Source organism: Ptychodera flava, chromosome 18, assembly GCF_041260155.1.
Source record: "Ptychodera flava strain L36383 chromosome 18, AS_Pfla_20210202, whole genome shotgun sequence".
Classification (NCBI taxonomy): Eukaryota; Metazoa; Hemichordata; class Enteropneusta; family Ptychoderidae; genus Ptychodera; species Ptychodera flava.
In genome coordinates this window covers 10,467,361-10,489,489 of record NC_091945.1, presented here as the reverse complement: position 1 = coordinate 10,489,489, position 22,129 = coordinate 10,467,361, and the positions used below count along the sequence as shown (strand labels likewise).

The following is a 22,129-nucleotide window of genomic DNA, read 5'->3' as shown; positions in this document are numbered from 1 at the left end:
GCTTTGTCATTTTTGAAATAAATTATAAAGTAACTGCTACCTTTTCGGGTCAGATTCTTTTTAACTTTGCAAATCTACTTAAACATAGTAGATTGCTGCATGCATGAGGCTTTGCTAGAAAATCAACTCAAAACCCAAGTTTTGCCTACATGATTGAATCCTCAATATTGTGGTATCTATATGCGCTGGAAAACTTAAGTTCAGATCTGTATAACAAACCACTGTCGGGAACAAAGATACTGAGGAGAACTTCAATATCTTGCCACTTCATCAAACAACTATTCCACTTGTCTCGCATCAATATATGGCAAACCACTCAAACCTTTCAGAAAATATATACAGCAATAGAATGTTACCAGTCAACTATCTCATCAAAATCGTATATTCCCAGAAAGCCCCCATAAAGAGATCTGTACAACAGCCTAAATTATTGAAACAAAAATGTATAACTTTGCACATCCATCTGGGATTGGGTTAAAGGTTAGAATGACATATTTGAGAGTAGGCTATACTTACTAGTCAGTTTGAATTTTCAATGTAGCAAAATTCAATACTGACATGTTCAGAACTACCAAACCAAACTACTTAGCAGTTAGGAGCTATATATTATTTACACATATTAAACTTTGATGGCCTGATTTTTCTTGAAAAGAAAAGTATGATTTTTTTAATTTTTCTATACTAATATTTTTGATGATTGTATGTGGTATTGAAAAATATAATTAGAGTTTAAAGAGGCACTCCCACTTGGTAACATTTTTAAAACACATTTTTTTAATGCCAACAGTCGATATTTGACGTGGCGACTGCTCGTGGATCGCAAGATATCGATAAAAACATGTCATTTCCCGAGCGTATTTTTCACATCCTTAAGTTTCTGATCATTACCCGAAATCCCCCAAAGGTTTGTTGTTGTACTGATGGAGGATATTCTAGGGAGTCCAAAAACGTTCCAATGACGCAATTAATTTACCTCCCACTGCGAAGACTTTATATACATCATTATGCCTTTACCTCAGGTAATTTTTTTTAAAAACTTCTCCTTAGTTTTTGTTGTTTTCATTACTCTCAGTTTTTACGTGTAAAATATTAGCCGCCTCTGATGACTACATTTTGTCGTCTGCCACACAGTTACACGTGGTTCGATACATAGCGGCCGCCACATGGTATGTATCTCAATACCACGCGGCGGACGCTATGTATCAACCAAACGTAACTGTGCTGGTCACCTATGCGAATCCTGGTGGAATCAGCAAACTTTGTTTTTCGTTTTTCTGTTGAGTCAGTAAGACTAGGCTTTCTCCCACAGGACATGATCGATCACTGAATCGAGTGGTACTGTGGCGTACAGCAGCGTCAGCGTAGACTCGTACTCCATAGCTTAGTTGACAATGGCCCCAGTGCCGAATGTTCGATGTTTGGAAGCTGAATTTAGGTGGGCCACTGGAATTCAAACTTTTACTTTTTTGAGGACATGTTTTTATCAATATCTTGTGATCCACGCGCAGTCGCCACGTCAAATATCGACCGTTGGCATTAAAAAAATGTGTTTTAAAAATGTTACCAAGTGGGAGTGCCACTTTAATTGCATCCTTTTTGAAGATTTCTTTTACTATTCCTTCTCTTTCAAACACTAGTCTTTTTTTGCAAGAAGAAACACCTCTCGAAATCAAAACACAGGACATGAGGAATCAGATCAATGTCCCTTGTCATCAAATAACTTTGTTAGTTACCCCGGCAAGTATCCATCTCTTTCACTCTGAAAAGAGGATGTGTCACCATATTCATGCTACATACATGTACTTTTAGTCGTAAGGAACTACCAATAAACTAAGTAAATGAATTCTCTGCACCAAAACTTACTTTACTGAGACTTAATCAAAATATTTTGCACAATGAGAAAGTTGAGAATGAGTGAACTCTTGTCCTCCAAGTCTATTAGTAATTGAATCACTTTCTACAATTTTCAATGAAATTTTAAACCTTATACCAAAACTTGAGTAAAATTATTTAAAAATCTTTACCAATTAAAGAAAGCTTTCTACATGGCATCTGAATTGTTTTTAGTAAATACTGACCTTTCAATATTAATATATACGTCTTTTCAAAGAGTTGCTACACCCAAGTGAAACATAACCTTAACATTAAAGACTGCCCTCTATGGTAGAGTTTGGCTGTTCTTTCAGTCTTCCTTCTGGACTGGTCTGCCTTTTGGCAACCACACAGACGTCAACCTCATATCACAGCATTCTGTACTCTTGGACCCCAAACTCCTGCTTGGAGCTTCATGACTTTGAATTTGCCAAGGATTGTGGAAACAGCCCCATGGAAACGTAGTCATCTAGTACCTGTGGAAAAATGCAATATGTGATGTGATGCATTTATCTGTTTGTTACTTCTGCAAGGTGCCATCCTTATTCAAGCTACTGTATTCTATGGTAATATGCACATTGAAACTACAAGACCTTAGCTTGTGCTTAAATGATTCTTAAGGAAACTTTAAAGCATTCCCTTTCAAAATCAGGAGACAAAAATCAGGCATTACCGTGCTAAATTTGTGAGTAAAGAAACACGTTATGCAATATTTCCTGATACTTGAAATTCAAAATGGCTGCCATCCCTGTGTGAACTCTGTAGTGAAAAATTAAAGGTTTTGATTTTCCAAAACGTAAACTAGTGAAAACTATTTATTCAATGAGCTTCAAAATGAGCCTCCATAAGTGGTAGATAAAACAGTACTGAAAACGTTTGAGAGTTCATATTTCTGTTCCCAAGTTGAATTCTACATTGAAAGGAACATCACAATGCTTGAACAAACAATAAATGTGTTTTCCACCCTACTGGAAAAACACCATGCTGTACATACTTATTGTGGGTGAGTCGAGTGTAGAAAACATACACACATGTACACATTAGCTACCTGCATTTGCTGTGGGGATGCACAGCACATGTCCAACATGCAACAAATGTGATTTGTGTGCCGAAATTATTTTGTATTGAATTTATATTATCTAAAAAAAAAAATGGTACAAGTAGTTTTTTATGGTTAGTTTGATTATATACATAGGTATCACTCCACTCCTGGAAGATTTTGTGCAGCATGGATGATCTGTGATCTTATCCTGATTTCTGAATGCTGTTAGAGTAAATCTGATAAATTTCCATTGCGATTACTTACATTTTGTCAAAATAAAACTAACCTCTTGTAAACTTTCTTGAGTTAAATGTGGTTTCTCCAATGTAAATCCTGTCTTTGCTAACTTGCTGCCATCTAAGTGGAGATGCTTGTTGTACAGTAGTTCTTGATCGATAAACGGGCTCAATGGTGTGTTTACTATGTTGTCGGCATCACAAGCTCTGGACCACGGTGCCATATGCTTGTCGTTGGATTCATCAACTACGTCAGTCATGGACAACTACAGACAGTTAAAACAAAGAATAATTGCTAGAAACTAATTGAAAGTTACCTTCTCTGTCTTGTAATCTAAAGAAATACTTGCACAGTTCCAGCACCAAAAGTGCATATATCGCCACTGTTTTCTGTAGCAAAGGCTGGACTTTGAACAAATAATACAAATGTTAAAATTTTCAACATCGGGTCATTGGTAATTTTGACATATTTTATTCTAACACCACCATAAAGACAAAGACAGTTAACACTGATGTCAAGCCCAGTGTACCTCTGAAACCAAAAATATTTAAGCAATAATGTGAAAGCCAGGAGTTTTGGCAGAAAAAACTACTTGCAGGTCAAAGAAAAATTAATCAAATTGACATAGGATCTACATGTACATGTATGCACAAAAAAGTGAATTAAAATGAAAATGTAACATAGCTGCATAATAGAGTAACTGACATTTTATCAAATGCTGTGCAGTCAGTTTGATAGGTTGCACAGCAATTTGTTAACTACAAAATGAGCCAATAATAGATACATCATACTTATCACTTTCAGCATAATAATCTCATTATCTCTGAAGTCTGGTAGAAGTCATTATAGGTGTCCAGAAATGAGATAAACCATTAATTCCAGGAAACAGACATCCCCAAAACTTTGTTGCTTGAAGAGGTGCATAAAGTTGATATTTTTCCCGTTTCAATATTTCTTTGATAGTCAATCAGCTTTTTTGTACATAGTGGTAAGTCTCAGTTTGAATTTCCTAGAATACATGGCAATCATTAACAAGGCTCTGTTCATACGTACCTTAGCTATATTTGAAAAGATTGATCCCAGATAGTCATGATTGATGTCAAATATGTTTGAAACAAACGTCGTGATACTCCCTTGCGCTGTTGAGAGAAAGCGGATCTGTTGTTCAATAAAACAGAGATCAAGTGTACTGTTTGTGAGGTCTAAGTAACCTGTATTGTTTCAGCTTTGCTGTGAAACAAGTTCAAAGTAAGTCTTTTAGCACAACCAATACATTACATGAACCTACATGATTCTTTGACATAATGACATCCTATCTGAACAATTCACACAAACTTCCTATACCATACTATGGCAAACTGTGCCTCTAAGTAACCTGTATTGTTTCAGCTTTGCTGTGAAACAAGTTCAAAGTAAGTCTTTTAGCACAACCAATATATTACATGAACCTACATGATTCTCTGATATAATGACATCCTGTCTGAATAATTCACACAAACTTCCTATACCATACTATGGCAAACTGTGCCTCAGGACCCTTTTACCGAACGCTGAAATTTTTTAATACTTTTTTGTCTTTCTATGTGGACTCATTTTGATGCTTGTGGAGCAAGGGAAGTTGTCACTATCCTTGTTTTGTGAAAATTGAAAATTGAATTTTTTCCCTGTATGGTTAACACGCAGCAAAACAGCCACAGATTTTAAATATCCATATACATTTGGTGATTTGTGTCTCTGTAATCCAAAATTTTGCGTAGTGACCCCTCATTGTTATTCTGGTCATCCCAAATTTCCCCCCAGTGAACAGCTCCACACTGATCACTGATACCAATGGGTTTGGACCAAACCATGGTGGTGAAAGGGTTGACGTTTCCTAAAGGAAATGTTGATATTTGCAGGAAATATACTACACATGAAATTGAAAGTGACAGTTTCCAGACATATCTTACTTGAATGAGAATCATCTACAATGTTGTAGACTTCACCAGGCTGGGCGGCCGTTGTCAAATGCCATATTGCACGACACACATCTAATACATGTATTGTATTCATCTTCAAATCTTTGGTCCAAAGTAACTGAAAAATAGCAAAATTCCAAAAACATTTCTCCAATTATTACAGTATGAGTAAAGTTTCAAAAACGTTGGAAAAATTCATTTGAAGAGTTGATCACTAAAAGCATGTCAAACTGGGTGTGAAATTTGGATATCATCAATGGTTACTGGAGTCTGCTGCAGGCTACATATTGTTATTCTTTGCCACAGTGGTAGATCCATTTTCTGCCCACTTTGCACAGCATCTGAGAATCTAATCTGATAATTTATGCACATTTGCATATTGCTACACCATGGCAAGCACAAGGCATGGTGACAGTATTCAAAATAAAAAGTACACAGCTCCATCACAGAAAAAATAGCGTCAATGACACTGTAGCTCCCATCCTGGACTATTTAGTGTTTGTTCTCTGGTCAGATATTTGAACATGTGTGAAAGGGATAAAGTGCATGAAGTGAAAATACTTAAATGAAATGTACTGGAGACAGTGAAATATGTTTAATGTAATTATTCAGAATATAAAATGGAAAAAATATAGAATTAGATATATCGAATACTGTGATACAACCATTAACTCAACAAGTCATTTACAATGACATAGTCCCCACTTGTAATAGGAGTATTAGTCTTGATGGGGCAGGAAAATGTGGTCATTAAGAAGTATCACTGGAGTGTATATGTTGAGATCTATGGGCACATAGATCTATGTCGTTGTTCCCAATTTGAAACACATGAGGCATGTCTAAGTTATGGTTCTAAATCGGGAAAAAAGATCAGACCTCTAGCAGTATTGGCCAGCCAAGAAATACATATGCGCATTATAAATGAGGTACAAGATGTGACATCTTAAGGTCTAATATCCTATCAAAATTGGAGGGTATAGAACTTGTGGTTGCTGAAATATGCATATATATGTATAATAAAGGTCAAAGGTCATCGAGGTCACATGGCATTTTGAAAAAAAAAATTGTATTGCTAATTAATCCCTATATGCCAAAAAATCAGATATCTAGCTCTATTCGCTTGCCCAGAATTAGATGTGTACATAATTAATGAGGTAAAGCGTGTGTTGTCATAAGGTCTCCCATCCTACTAAATACAAAGGACATAGCACTTGTGGTTACTTATTTATTGACATAAACATATATTTTAGGTAAAAGGTCATCGAGGTCACATGACATTTGGTCAAAAACTTTCTCTCCTATAGTTATCCCTATATACCAAAAAATCAGACATCCAGCTCTATTGGCTTGCTCAGAATGAGATATGCGCATAATTATTGAGGTACAGTATGTGGCGTCATAAGGTGTCCCATCATACAAACATGAAGGGTGTAGCACTTGTAGTTACCGAGTTATGGAAAAATATGTATATTTGAGGTCAAAGGTCACAGAGGTCACGTGACATTTTGTCAAAAAAATTGTTTTGCTAAGTTATCCCTATATACCAAAAATCAGACCTCTAGCTCTATTGGCTCGCTCAAAATTAGATATGTGCATAATTAATGAGGTACAATATGTGGCGTCATAAGCTGTCCCATCACATCATACATGAAGGGTGTAGCACTTGTGGTTACTGAGTTTGGACAAATATGTATATTTGAGGTCAAAGGTCACCGAGGTCACGTGACATTTTGTCAAAAAAATTGTATTGCTAAGTTATCCCTATATACCAAAAATCAGACCTCTAGCTCTATTGGCTCGCTCAAAATTAGATATGCACATAATTAATGAGGTACAATATGTGGCGTCATAAGGTGTCCCATCATACCATACATGAAGGCTGTAGCACTTGTGGTTACTGAGTTATGGACAAATATGTATATTTGAGGTCAAAGGTCACCGAGGTCACGTGACATTTTGTCAAAAAAATTGTATTGCTAAGTTATCCCTATATACCAAAAATCAGACCTCTAGCTCTATTGGCTCGCTCAAAATTAGATATGCGCATAATTAATGAGGTACAATATGTGGCGTCATAAGGTGTCCCATCATACCTACATGAAGGCTGTAGCACTTGTGGTTACTGAGTTATGGACAAATATGTATATTTGAGGTCAAAGGTCACCGAGGTCACGTGACATTTTGTCAACAAATTGTTTTGCTAAGTTATCCCTATATACCAAAAATCAGACCTCTAGCTCTATTGGCTCGCTCAAAATTAGATATATGCATAATTAATGAGGTACAATATGTGGCGTCATAAGCTGTCCCATCATACCATATATGAAGGGTGGTAGCACTTGTGGTTACTGAGTTATGGACAAATATGTATATTTGAGATCAAAGGTCATCGAGGTCACATGACATTTTGTCAAAATATCCGAGATATATGCGTGAACGGATGGACTCACGGATGGACGAACAGACGGACATGACCAATCTATAAGCTCACTGGACTTCATCCGTGGGGACTAAAAATTGTGTCACTGCATCCTTTTTGCAATATGAATACGATGAGAAACTAAATTTTTATTTTTCGTGGCCTTATACATGGGAGTCTATGGAGATCTGCCTTATACATGGGAGTCTATGGATGTGTAAACTAAAAATATGCAAATTTCACCACGATTTGCCCAAATTTGGGAAAGGTCACTCCTATGCACTTCCATACCAAGTTTCAAATCAATCGGACTTGTGGTTTCAGAGCAGGAGATTTTTTGACCAAAAATGGGGAGAAAATTACAAAAAATTCATGAAAAATAGCAAGTCCAAGATACTGCCCCAAGATGTGCAAAATCATTTCATGTCAGCCCAAAGTACTTACATGCTAATTTTTCATGTAATCTGCTCAGTGGTTATTGAGTTTTTTCAATTTTGACTGTTTTTACATTTTTTCACTTAATTTGCATATTTTTGGCAATGACAACTTCATTTGAACAAAATCTCATCTGCAGCCCATCATCCATGTACACACCAAATATCAAGATGAAATGTGCAGCGGTTTTGGAGTTTTTGATGTTGACGGACAGACATACAGACATACAGACATACAGACATTTTCCTAGCCTATAAGAATAGCTTCCATTGCCATATATACATATGGCTATGGGAGCTAAAAATTTGCCAGAGAAATGATACCATACAAAATTTAAGGGATATCTTTTTAAGTGGTTCAAATGCAATTTCTAGGTCGTACAATAATTCATAATAAACATGCAGTACATTTCCCACACCCTACTTGACAAAAAGTGGTTCCAATTTTCCTTATGAAAACAATATGGTTTACTTAGGGGGTCTTCCTATTGTCATTGAAATAGAACTTCCTAAGATAACCTTGATCTGTACAAATGTTCTGTATGGGCTCAGTGTTCTGCAGTCTTGCCTCTTACTCTCAAAATTTCAGAACAATCCTACTGTGGCAACATTAGGTTTGTGCAGTGGCCAACAGGGACAACAGTGACGCCATGCTACATGACCTTTTAAACAGTGGATGCGAGTAGTTTCACAGCCAGAAGACAGTTAAAAGTGTTTATGAAAGTAGTTGAACATATGGAAAAGGGTTAAGACTGACTCTGATAGCATTCTCAGTACCATTGTTCTTGGGAGTTACTAACTATTCACGAGAGAGTTACAACCCCTATACAGCAGTTTACCTTCATTGTCTCCTTCAACTGTTTGTAAACAGCTCCCCCTATCAACCTTGGAGCTGCAATATTAAACAGAAAAATTAACATAAATCATCAGAAAGGTCATGATCATGCATTATGAAATGATTGTTTGACCTTTTGTTCAGGACTTATATGAATTCAGCATATGTACCTAGGCTGGTGCTCAGTACAGTGTATTTCTATATAGCTGAATATATATCTGTGCTATCTACATGTATGAAATCTTATCATTAATAAGTGCATACCAACAGAATTTTTGTCAACAACAGTCTAAATATACATATATGCATGCATGTACCAGTACGTTAGTCTAAATATGTTTGAATGCATATTTGTAAACCAATATACACACAACAATTCACTACAGTATGTAAATCCATGTAACATGTATGTCTGCACACATGCAATATATACAAGCATACATAAATAAGTAATATAGATAACGTTATCTACCAGTAGATAATGTGAAGGGTCAAATTACTTATACATGTAACAGTGTAATTGCAGGGGTTTACAATGTGTGTATAACATGCTGGGCTCTATATCTGGTACTTTGCCAATGCACCAGTTTTCAAGTAAATAATATTTTCCACTTCATTCTCCGCATCATCCAACGCCAATTTCTCACTTTTTCATTGTAAGACCATACGACCATGTTTGCATCCCTTGCCTGTTTTACCACCTTGGCATTAAAGTTCAATTTCAGTGCTGTACGTTCCATCTTCAGGCACTTACTGTCACCAATAAGTTTATTTTAATTTTCATGAGAACAACATAAATGGGAGATTTCGCTCCTCACAGTAGCTGTCAGCCGGGTGATTTAGTACATCCAGGTGAAGATCAAAAATATGCTGTATCATATTCAACATGTACAGTGTGCAGGTTTGGCAATCTACTTGCACCGAGGTAACATATACAGACCATGGTGTATGCATGTAATATGGCTACATGTATAATCGAAATAAAATGTCATTGAATAGATATTCATGTAATTATACATACTTAAGCCCAGCTTGTCTCCAATACCGTAAATGATTGCTGGTCGGATGATGATGTAATTGAGTCTGTAACAAAGACAGATTTATATCATCAGTAATCTGAGGTAACCATCTCTAGAGGTTTGGTGTTCTCATAATACTAAAATGGTAGATTATTTGAGTGACTAAATTTAAGAGGGTTAAATAAATTAATCAAGTTGAAAATAAACAAAATACAGACTGGTATCTCAAGGCTGAGATTTTCTAAGAGATTCAATTCTATGCTTGACAATGGTTTCAATAATTTCCTATAGGTTTAATTATCCCTTTACTTGCAAAGTTCATATTTCACCATCAGGTCAAGTTGGTTTAAACTAGTGAAGCAAAACGTGTCCCATGTGGTGCATTTTAACAAAGACTTGAAGATTTCAAGGTCCCTGAAGACAGAGATACTGTAAACATGATTTTTACAGACTACAACTGCAACAACATACAAAACCAAGAGGTTGAAAACACATGTTGTTTTAGCTCAATACCACCTTTTATTGACTTGGCGGATGGGGAAGTAATTCTGTCTGGCAGATAAAGGGATACTTTTCGCAAGATGGAGATGAAAAGATTCAACTGTTTCACTGGGATAACAGGTTCCACCTTCTACTTTTACCAGGCAATGACTCATCAGTGGCTATGATTGGAAACTGGGATGAACATGTCTAATTGAGACGTCAGCATACAAAGATCAAATCTATCAACTGCTACAGAAATCCAATCTCCCCTTTGCTGATCTGATCAACCTCTCTATTTGTATGACAATTATACTCCTTCTTCAAACACTAATTTGATAAAATGCATTTAAAAACTTACCCATCAATTTTTGAAAGTTCTTGTTCTACTTCAAGTTTATGTTTTGCTAGGTTAGTCCACGGTGACGTCTTTGATGTTTCGTTACTTGCTTTCTGTGACAGGCAAATACAAAAACAAAGCTATGTTGTATATAACGGAAATTATTAAAATCCATACAGCACAGTGATTTTGCAAAAGTTAGATACCACACTGAATGGGATACAGTCGTCGGAACTGTGCTAAAAGGTCGTATGGGTGCATGAAGATATAGTGCACAAAAATTTTGTAAACAAGAAACTCGGACGGATGCAGTTCTGAGGACCGTTTCCCTTTAAAACATACAATGTACGTACCCTGAAACTGATATTCTTAAATTTTTGCTCTTGCTTTCCTCCAGAAAACTGTATGTAATTTCTTTTACTATCAAGAATGAAAATCGATGTTCACCAATTAAAGTTTAGGATTGACAATAAATTTCCTAAAATATGCCAATATTTGAAATTCAAAATGGCCACTGACCCTGTGTTAACTCTATGGGAAAAAAGTAAAATTCTGATTATTGCAGAAAGAAAGATGGCAAAAAATTCATATATTTCAAATTCTTCTAAAGCAGTTCAGCAGCATACCAGAGTAGTATAAAACAAATATCAGCAGATGGCAATCTGTCCCTAAGGCCCATTGTGCTTTGGAATGATTTTGTAACTTTGGTAAATTCTGCATTTGCCAGCAATTAATCCACCTTTGGTTTGTCTATTACTGCATAGATGTACCAAAAAGGGAACTGTTCAAAAAATAACTAGGGCGACACAGTAGCCTTGTGGCTTTCCTGCTGGTGAAGCTGGGGAGGAGGAAGGCAACAATTTCACAACAATGAATAAGTACTACAATGTAGCAGGGCCCATGGATTTAGATTAGCCCTAGTTACAGCACCACAGCACACAACAGTTGATATGCTGTACTAGTGAAATAGGTATACTGTACTAGAATGGGCCTCACTTGGATATGATAATCATTCAGTCTACAGCACTCTCAGATCAGGATGGATGTCAACATGGGAGGGGGGTAGAATGTCAGAATGCTCACAGAGATAAAATTTTGCTTCCACATCAACAATTTCCCCAATAAACTGCAGATTCTTTGAGTCTGTGTAAAATCAATCCGAGTAGTTCTATCTTACGATAGTTTTAGAAAAGAGTACCAAAAATAGTATCTCATATTTGTGTTAATAATGAACGTGCAACATACATTGTATCTGAAAATCACCTCAGAGAACCTTGCACGTTATGGTCGTTGCTTTTAAAAAGCTGACTGCTTACACGTTATTAAATCTGAGGGAAACTGGCTCACATTTCAGATTATCTCAAACACAGTATTGGAGTCAATGCAGGAATAGAAGAGGAACTAAAACCGTAAGTTTCATTACTATCAGATTACATCTCCAGGGACACATCCTGCCATGGTACAGTGTATATAATATCCTGTGTCATGCATAGCCTCAGATATAGCCATATTAAAATACCAACTTACATTTCGGAAACAGTTATGTCTGATGGGAAATCATATGTCACTGACAAGGATGTTAACCAGATTTCAAGAGATTGTATGGTTTTTAACTGAAATTCTTGATAACCCTTGACCTTGAGAGAGTGAATAAATACTATGTATGCAGACAAGATATGGACACTAGGCTCTAAACAGCTGCTGGGGCTGGTCAAAATTTCCAAAGGCTGCTTTCAGTGGCAGTTCTCAATCCCTCGCTCTCGTATTAGTTACCTTGGACATTTACTATAACTTATAAATGGTGTTAGTGTTTTGCTAACTTTTAAAATTTTGCCAATCATGCATGTTACAACATACACATAATGTTGATAAGCAACCTGCTCCTTTAACTTTGAAAATTCCACTTCAAATTTGAAATATATGGTGTGCACTACCTGCATTCCTGCCTTGTGTCTGTACGTACTATTCAGTGATTGCAGGTCACTTTGTGTCACCAGGCACAACATAATGTATGTTACAAACAGCCTGAATTGATTTTTAATATTTCTGACCCAGTGGAAGTTCCCAGCATAATGTTTTGAACTGACCAAAGTCGAGTTTACACTGCCTGTGAGAATATTGTGGACATCAAAGCTATATAGTGCATGCCATGTCATTGGTACATACAATACCAAAATGACAGGAGTATGTTCTATCATACAGGCTTAGGTAACACAGGAACAACTGAAAATGTGAATTTCTAAGTTGTCTATTTGTGACAGAAATTGATGGCATACTTTATCTGCAGAGTAGACTTGGCCTGTTGACACCTCGACAAACAACTTCACTTTTCTTTTTGCTGCTTCTTTGGCACAATTCAGGCTCAATTTCACGATGCCATCCTTATAGACCTGGGAAAAGACAAGGAGAAATTTATCACATCGAAGCAACTAAATTTTTACCATGCAAATCTTTTTTCAAACCCTCAACAAATTCTTTCATGAAAATTTTAAAGGATGAATAATTGTAAACATTTCTGATCAATCAGGGTTCTTGTCAACCTCTTCACCGCCAATTCCCTTTAAACAGGTCAACACTCAACATTGATAATAATGGGTTTAGGGTCAAATCATGGTGCTAAAAAGCTGTCCCTGTTGATGATTTTCCACTATTTTTGGTTTCTTACTCTACTCCCAAAAGTGTGTTGAAATTTGACAGTACTCAGCTTATCAACTATAAGCTGTACAAGTATGTGTATACATTTCATTGTTTTTGTTGACAAGTGAGTTTAGTTGTGAATACATGTGTGCACTGTTTTGACAAGCTACATATATATATGTGTACCTTAGTGGGTGTTTCAACATACCTTAGGGAGTAGAGCAAGAATGCAGTTGACATTCAAAACAATAATTGTGAAAAAAATCATGAAAAGCTACAGCTACAAATGGAAATATTCCCATGGTTTTCAAGTCATTCACCTATCATAATAAACATCAGAAAAAACTGTATACCAGTACATTTTCATCCATGATATGAAACTTTGAAAAATGATCACTGACATTACAGAAATCTGAACCTCTACTGCCAAGAATCCTGACTGATATAAAATAGGTATTGGGACCTAATTAATTTTACAGTGTTTTTCCTTGAGTTTTGGTATATACATAAATGCTTTGGGACCATTACGCCATTTCTGTTATCCCCTTATATGACTGAATTGATATACATGGGGAAAATTCCAGAAACATAAGTTGGAAATCTGGAAAAAAATTCCTAGGGTATTAAACTACCATTACAAAACCATCGTTTGTCATTAGATTATTAAATCAGATTTAAAAATATACATACACAGTTGGTAAATATTGTATATTTCATAAGACTTCTACAAAGAGCATAGATTCAAAATTGTACCCAAAATATTTGTGAGCTGCTCTGCATACAGTTTTCCATGTTTAAATTTTCTCATTTATTTACTGGACATGCTTGTATTTGCTCTTGCTCTTTCTGGTGACGCATGTCAGTAAATATCAGATTCATTTCTGTTTAAATCACGGTAATTTAAGAATGTTTGACATGGCACATGCCATAGTCATGAGTATTCATATCAAGTGAGATTGTGCAGAAAGGCACAGTCACTCATATCTAGCCTCAATTCTCTGCCAAATTCTACACAGGCAGTGGCTGAAGGACAGTAACACCATGCACAGTGCGTGTGAACAGCCTCACACGTGACATGTACTCTTAAAATCTCTTCCATGCAATTGCCTGTCTTATCTTATCTGTGCAGCAAAGTTATTAAGACTTCCCCTCAAATCATCCTTCCTGCTTTGCTCTGTCAATGGCACCGGTAATACAGACATTGGTCAAATCCAAATATTGCAATAACACGTAACAACTCAATGGTAAATGAGAATTTATGAATTGACTCGATGTAGTAACAGCATAATCACTATCTGAAACATAAAATCCTCTTTTTGTGAAAGCCAAGAAACCACCAGTCATTAAAATATCTTTCCAACCTATCTTTGTAACTTTTTCCTGCCAGACAGTATCACTTCCCTATTTGCCAAGCAAGTAAAAGGCAGTATTGAGCTGAAACCATATGTATTTTCACCTACACTGGAAATGGTACATTGTGGCAGGTTTGTCAGTAAAAATCATGGGCCTTCAAATATTCAAACTTGTTAAACAGTATACCCCACCGGTTTTAACTACCGTGAAATTATAGTGAAATATGAACTTGGAAGGGTACAGTTTCAAGGCCAATGGACATATGTTGAATCATTAATTGAAAAGTCATACGAGCTTAACCCTGAAGATGAAATCCAATATTTATTTTATTTTATTTATTCAGCTTTGACATAAAGTCAGGATGAGTCGCACAGGTGACTAACACCTATACAAAAGCAACCCTCCACGGAGCGAGTTCAGCAATATCAAGTAAAAAGCAATCCCGAATGCTGCAATAGAAACTGTACACGAATGTACATGTATATATTCACATTATAGGTCAAAGGTTACGCCTTGTGCAGCTTCAGATACAGGCTCTGCACACAGGCACTATTATTAACAGACATACTTGGCCCTGTTCTGTGGTTTGTTCAGATCTATGACGTCAACAAAATTAATATTTAAAGGGCTGTGTGGTCATATCACATCTGCACATATGCAGCTTTCTCGTTTATATGGTATTTCATCAGCAATATTTGGTTCTTACAATTGACAAATAGTTGCACAAAATTGCAATGTTACTGCATAATGATATTTGAATAAATGAACAACAAATATATGTAGTAGTAACTTTAAATCCTCTTTGATGTAAATTTGCGTGGCCGCATTTGATTGTATGGAACTAACTGTTTTTTTTATCAAAGTGAGGATGAATGTAACCTTTTAAAAAGCTACACACAATATACAATGGGCTAGCATAAACTTACTGGTTCACTCTGTCCATATTTGGTTTCAGCAGCCAAATTAATAACAATATCAAAATAACCTTCATCATCATGGAAGCATTTCTCAACAGATGCTGAAAAGGGGGAAAAAAGTAAAGGTTTAAGTGACTTTTGTTTTCCAACAACACTGTACACTTATTGTCCTCTTTTTACCATTAAAGGGAGGGGTCGTCAGAACTGTGCCCAAAGTTGGTATGGGACCATACCGGTACAACCAATGTAAACACTGTATCACAGATTGGTGATTAACGATAATTAAAACACATTTGTCGTAATGTACATTGTAAAATTTAAATGTTGCAGCTACATTGACGAGATGCATCTAGATATCATCTATGAAATACACTGTTTGTAAGTATGAAAGTTGCACAGATGCAGTTCCGACAAACCCCTCCCTTTAAGTGACCAAGTTCTTTCATGCCCATTAATGCTGGTGACGTTATAAAATTTGACTGCAACAAAACAACAATGTGTTATCTATCACAAGTTAGATGTCCATACATGTACCGGTAGTATACATTAAATGCTTACTCAGAAATTGGAAAAACTGACTGAGGTGCATTGCTGTGCTATTACTGAAGTAAAATTACATCATACATTCAACCAAAAAGGTGTTGCAGATAAATCTGGTGAAGAACTTCATAATCATAATGCATGCTTAACAAATGTGTTTTTGGCATTGAATTTCAAAGCAACAGCGTACACTTCGACATAAACAATAAAATTCTTTTTTTACCTTGATTGATAAGATTGGCCGACTTAAATTCAACTTTTGAAAATGCCTCCTGAAACAGAAATCAAAAATTATTTGAATGGATGTACATGTAAACTGTATCAAGCATACAGTATATTAACAGAAATATGCTGACGGTATCTTCGTTTTATCCGAATATTTTACTAAAATTACAGCATGGACCCAGGGTTTACCAATGCTTGATGATGTGGTGGTTCTTAAAAAATAATGGGCATTGCATACATGTACATGTAAACATGAACATTCAGAATCTAAATCACTGTCACACTGTCAAGTCAGTCACCAAAGACAATTTTTAATATCAAATAAATTCCGACAGTTAACATTTTAAAAATAAATTCACCATTTCTTATATTTCTTTCCTGCCACAATGGCTTACAATTCCTCAAAATGTTTGTAAACCCTTTAAAGTAAATAGCTGACTAAGTGGCACCCACTAGTTCGAACTCATAAATTGAAAGCATCGCCTTTTGTTGTAAAAGTAATTGTGATTGTCAATGGGATTAGTACTGAGCAATTTGAAGATTGAGTTCCCCTTATACAACTGTACATATACTGCAGTGTTTTTGTTTAGGATACAAAGAAAGTAAATGTTACCAGGTTCCCCAGTAGTTTTACTGGAGTTCCGCTTTCACAGGAAAGCAGAAATATTACTTGGGTTTCCTAAATCATTGTTCCTCTACCTTTGCAAAAACACTGTCACACAGACACTAAAAGTATCATGACATAACTCAAAATCTGAAATCTGACTCTAAAAATGAATAGAAATATTGGCTTCTTTGGTGGCATGTGCATAGCGTGAGATTTCACCACATATCTTTTTTGACAAAGTTGAATTTTATTGGATGCCTCTGTTGTAGACATCATATTCCACAATACGAGAAGACCAAGGTCTCACCAGTCCAGGAGAAAGAATCATGTTTCTCAAGGAGAAAAAAAACACCTGTATCAATGCTGCTGTACAAGTGTTTTTAGCAATAATGCCCGCCATAGGTGATATACTCAAGATTTTGATACAATGCGGGACACAAATGCATAGCATGAACTGCTAGGCACGTGCTATACAATATGGAGTGAATTTTACCAAAATTTAGTGCATACCTGCATGTGAAGGGCATTTTGCTATTATAGGACATCAACATGTGTGTTTATGATATTTAAAGATGGTTATCTCTATGATTTAGCATCCAAGAAGGGTAAAGTAGATTTTACAATTAGGCAACCATCATAGAATGGAAATTCAGCACCCATGACAGAGCATTGTTACGGTAATGTTAATATTGGGGCACACATACTCAGCTACATGTATGATGGTGGAAGGGGAGCAGACGACAAAAAGTGGCAATTGTGGCATGGAAAAACACCAAGTCAAATGAAAAGAATTTCAAAACATTTATGCTGCTTTTTAAATCATCCCCATATATTTTATCATTCAATTTATTCAAACACCATTTTTCCTGTTATACAGTGCACTTCTGTTGAGCAGTTAATCTTTCGTAATGGTTGAGGGGTCTGTCTCCCGCTGACACGGGCTCTCGTCCAACAGAATGATGCATTGGCATATTTGACATAATGTAAGTTGATATAAAAAACAGAAATAGCAATATTCAGACCATTGACTGGCACATGACTTTTCAAATAAAGTTGGGTACTTTACATGATAGCTTTATTGGCAGGTTTGTTAAAAATTAATTATAGTACCATGTGCATATTGCAAAGACTGTAACATCTGTCATATAAAACAAGATAAGCTTACTTTGTGTTGCGGATTCATCCATGCTGTTTGCGGAGGAACTTTATCCGCCGCTCGGATCTGGAACAGAAAACAAGGGAACACAAACAGTGTGACATCTTGTCGTGACAACATGTAAATAATGATTCCACAGCAACTGAAAAATTAACCGGACACATTCATTAATTATTCAACTCTGAATAGGAACACTGGTACAGTCTTTCCAATGAAATAGTTACTAGGTAAATATGAAAGAATGACTAATTACACTACAGTAGTTCAGCAAGTTCAGTTTGTCGGTTACGGGGCCAGATGATTGCTCACTATTTTTGTCAGATGTCAACAACAGATTCTTGTTCAACTTCCAAAAGAATGTTGAGAAACACAGTATCTAGCTTGTTCAATCAACCTACACATGTGTGAACTGCATTGTTATTATTGAAAAGTGAATTCTGGTTCGGAATAGAATTTGCAATTGTAAACAGTAACAGTGCATTTGACAATGGTGATAGTTCCAAAATACTGTTGAGAGGAGAGCAAGAACTTGTAATTGACATACAGAATAAAAATGGTGAAAAAATCATCAGAAGTTACAGCTAGTGACCTTTTATAATTACATTAGCGTGGCTTGTAAACATGATATATTTATACTATTTCTGTTCTGTCTGTAAACTAAATATAATTGTTTTGCTCCAGCCCCCACAAATGATGTCAGAATGCCTTGTGTTCAATCCCTCAACACAGTCTTTATGTGTGACATTCACTGTTATTATTGACAACTGCATTTTAGTCTACACTAGAATTTATATAGAACAGACAACAGAGTACAATTTGTGTGCACAATTCTTATTCTTTGTATTTCAACATGTAGTTTCGGAAGAAGAATAAGATTTCTAATTGTACTCCAGAACGAAAATTATAAAAACATGATAAAAAAATTACAGACATTGTTCTTAGGCCACCTCAGTCAGGCTTATCTGTTTGAATCAGAGCTGCGATACAGAAACTCATTACTCTGCATTATTAGTTGAGTGTTCTGTGCGAACCGTCAGGATCAAATCATATGGCATCTTACCTTTGAAGTCAGGTCATTGTTGATGAGATATTCCACCAGGTTGCGTCCAACAAACCCTACACCTAAACATAACAACAAAGTTTGCATACATAATTGGGTTGCATGGAGTAAGTTTATTGAACGCTGTATTTTAACCCATTTCCTGCCAGGCTCATACTACATTGAATAGGTCACTATCAGATCATGTGTCCGATATGATCTTGAAATATGAAGACTTCTTGAAGAAAACATACTTGTGGCTTCCAGAGACTGATCTAACTGAGACAAACATGAAATTAGTGATTTAACGTAATTAATCTCATGGTGACAGTGTGTAACAGTAAACAGTGTCATGGTGATCTCCTGCATTGTATTTACCTCCAATTTTGAACCAATTACAGACCAAACTTTATCATTGGATTTATCAAATGGGAAATTTCTTTACTTGATCAAAATTTCAATGGAGAACAAAAGATTGACAAAGTGTTTATGAACACTGCAGAGGTAACAAAGTTGAGTTTTAAACCAGTTGAAAGACATAATTCCCCTTAACATGGGGTCAGTATGTCTCAAAATTTCAAAGAATCATCTTTCAAGGCCATTTGGCACAGTTGCAGATTTTGCTGTGAATTTGGCAATCCTCTTTCCCATCTATTTCTTCCTTTTCTTTTCTCTTTCTCTATAAGCTTCATTAAATGTCAGGGGTGACATTGAAATTTTAGCTAAGATTTTTTAATTATTAAAAACATGGAGGGCCTGAAATAGGTACTGAAACTGGCAGATGGCAAACATATGATTCAGTGATCATGTGACAATCATATCCTAGAAATATTCATCAATTTGCAAAATGCTTATATCATTCCTCTGATAAACATAAATGTCAGGCAGGGCTGTCATCAGAAAAGTCTACTAAAATGATTGCAGAAGAGCTAATAATTTTGACATTGAATGATGGAATAATAATGACAGGTTGATGAATATAACATGCTGGATCACAAAGAAGATCTGAAGTTTGTGCAAGTTAAAAGCTCTGAGAGCAAATACAACCACAGGTTTTCATTTTTAATATAAAATTCTGGTAGCTTCAAATTCATTGATTTCCTGTTCTATTTATAAACCACAAGCGAGCATTCTCAGCACATTGGAAACCTTATTTAAGTATTTCCTATTGGCTGTACAGGTTACAAGTTACAAGTTTTGATCCGAGTTTGAGCGGGCACACTATATGTTTCAGGATGAAGCAAATCATACAAACTCCATATTTCACTTCATAGACTCCTTTTTTTCGGGGTGGCGGGAGGTCCCATCTCTTATAAAATTATAAAGATGAGAATTTCTGTGTTACATCAATATGCTTGTCAAGGGGAAAGTCATGTAGCAATCACAGGCAGAGTGGAGTATCTACTGACTGTGACTAAATCTAACTTAAGTACACGATGCTTCTGTAACAAGTGATTTTAGAACGTTAGGACTATCAGTTCATCGTCTGCCAGTGACTGTGGTTTGTTGTTACAAAAAGTGATACAACTGTGCCTGGGTATTGACTCTCTCCATGCGATGGGAAAACTTTCCTTGCAAGTTGCAACACTTAAATAATATCTATGGTTCGAAGCGATTAAAATATGACACTTAAAATTCTCACAAATGACTTTTTAGCTTTCAGTTGTCACATTTATGTATGGGGGAAAGGAGGCTATTGAAGTAGTAGCTGCATGTCCATTGCAAAGAAAGACACCAAAATCACAAACTCTCGGCCGATCGAGTTGTGGTCTGCTGCTGTGAGACCCCAAGCTATGCTCGGACTGGTCTACACTGTTGCAATCCGGTCACGGTTGCTTACCTAGGGCAAACGTCAAGCTAAGGGCCAGCTGCAGTACTGTAGCTCAAGGTTTTATTTGGGGATGTATGCCGTCAATGTCCAACCCCGGACCCCGGGTTCAACCCAAAACCCCAGGGAAAATTAGAGCTACATAACAGTATTTAAATTGGTAAAAACAGGCCTAGCCACATGTAAGCGCATGAACGAACATCAAACGATCTCAAAAAAACACATGCTACTAAAAATTGTGCAATGGTCGTATTCTTATTAGGAATAGGTAAACGGTAATTCCAAGAACGCGGCTGTAGTTGGTACGTGGGTAGTGCATAGTGGATAGTGTGTGACACCGATAGGAAGTCGGAAGTGCAATGCGCATTGCTTCTCAATAAGAGTCTGTGCACAAACTTTGATGTTCAGCCTGCGCCTGCCATCTTGTAAAACGCATCTGACAAGTAACGAGTTAAATGCTCAAGTTGATGTGTTTGTTAAGTAAGTATGCTAACAAATTGCTGTTCCCAATGTCTGAACGCAACAGGTGGCATATGCCCGCTTTCTGTATATAAAGTTGGAACTCACCTCCCAGGATCAACACCCGTGGCTTACCGGAGGACGCCATCTTGAAAACCAACTCCCTAAGTTCTTGGACTTTCCTTATGACATTTTGGCGCCTGTCATAGATAGTGTCAACAGTTTGAACAGCGACGCTGTTAGGGGTGGGGGAAGGGGGTAGGGCACCCCCCAAATTTTAGTACATACCTTAGACACCTCGAGCTAAAAAAAAACCCACAAATACAATTTCCGTAAAAGTGGTGATCAAAAGTCTACATTTTGGCCCAAAATTTGGGCCTACACTGTCGTCGGCAAGTCTCAGCTGTAAGCTTAAATGTGAAATAAAATAATCTCAAATTATCCTCAGTATTCCAAGAGTTTTCTTTTGTACAACGACCCATTGAAGACTGAAAAAATGTATAACACTGTCATAAGGGGTGGACCATTTCATATCCTGGGGGGGGGGCAGGAAGATTTAAGTGGTTGTATTTTGTTTTGTACCTGATCCACGGCTCATTTTTTTCACTCTCTGATTAGGCCTACCGGTAATTATTTTTTCTCGCACTCCCCATTTGGATATATATTTTTCCCAACAAGAAATATATAGTCAACAACTATGTGCGGAGTAAAATGTTGATGCGCGTTATATAT

At 36.4% G+C, this 22,129-nt stretch overlaps 1 protein-coding gene across 2 annotated transcripts; it reads right to left on the bottom strand.

The window, feature by feature from the left end:
• Positions 1 to 692: 692 nt before the first annotated feature.
• LOC139116811 (uncharacterized) lies at positions 693 to 21,600 on the bottom strand. Of its 2 annotated transcripts, none has more exons than XM_070679487.1 (13): positions 21,506 to 21,600; positions 19,132 to 19,193; positions 18,081 to 18,137; positions 16,307 to 16,355; positions 15,553 to 15,644; positions 12,913 to 13,026; positions 10,658 to 10,749; positions 9,819 to 9,880; positions 8,802 to 8,854; positions 5,101 to 5,227; positions 4,205 to 4,290; positions 3,201 to 3,416; positions 693 to 2,348 (listed from the first exon to the last, which is right to left on the bottom strand). In XM_070679487.1, exons 1-13 carry the CDS (start codon positions 21,543 to 21,545, stop codon positions 2,286 to 2,288), a joined length of 1,113 nt encoding a protein of 370 aa, XP_070535588.1. In that variant the 5' UTR covers positions 21,546 to 21,600; the 3' UTR covers positions 693 to 2,285. The 2 variants fall into 2 exon arrangements, with proteins under 2 accessions (XP_070535588.1, XP_070535589.1); XM_070679488.1 differs by having other exon boundaries at positions 2,108 to 2,348; positions 9,819 to 9,881; positions 10,662 to 10,749.
• Between the last annotated feature and the right edge of the window lie 529 nt (positions 21,601 to 22,129).

Excerpts from the sequence above, each read along its gene's own strand:
- LOC139116811 (XM_070679487.1), bottom strand. The coding sequence starts at position 21,545 with ATGGCGTCCTCCGGTAAGCCACGGGTGTTGATCCTGGGAG. Across the intron at positions 18,138-19,131 it reads ACAATGACCTGACTTCAAAG|ATCCGAGCGGCGGATAAAGT; the intron begins GTAAGATGCCAT and ends TTTCTGTTCCAG. Across the intron at positions 13,027-15,552 it reads AATATGGACAGAGTGAACCA|GTCTATAAGGATGGCATCGT; the intron begins GTAAGTTTATGC and ends GTCTTTTCCCAG.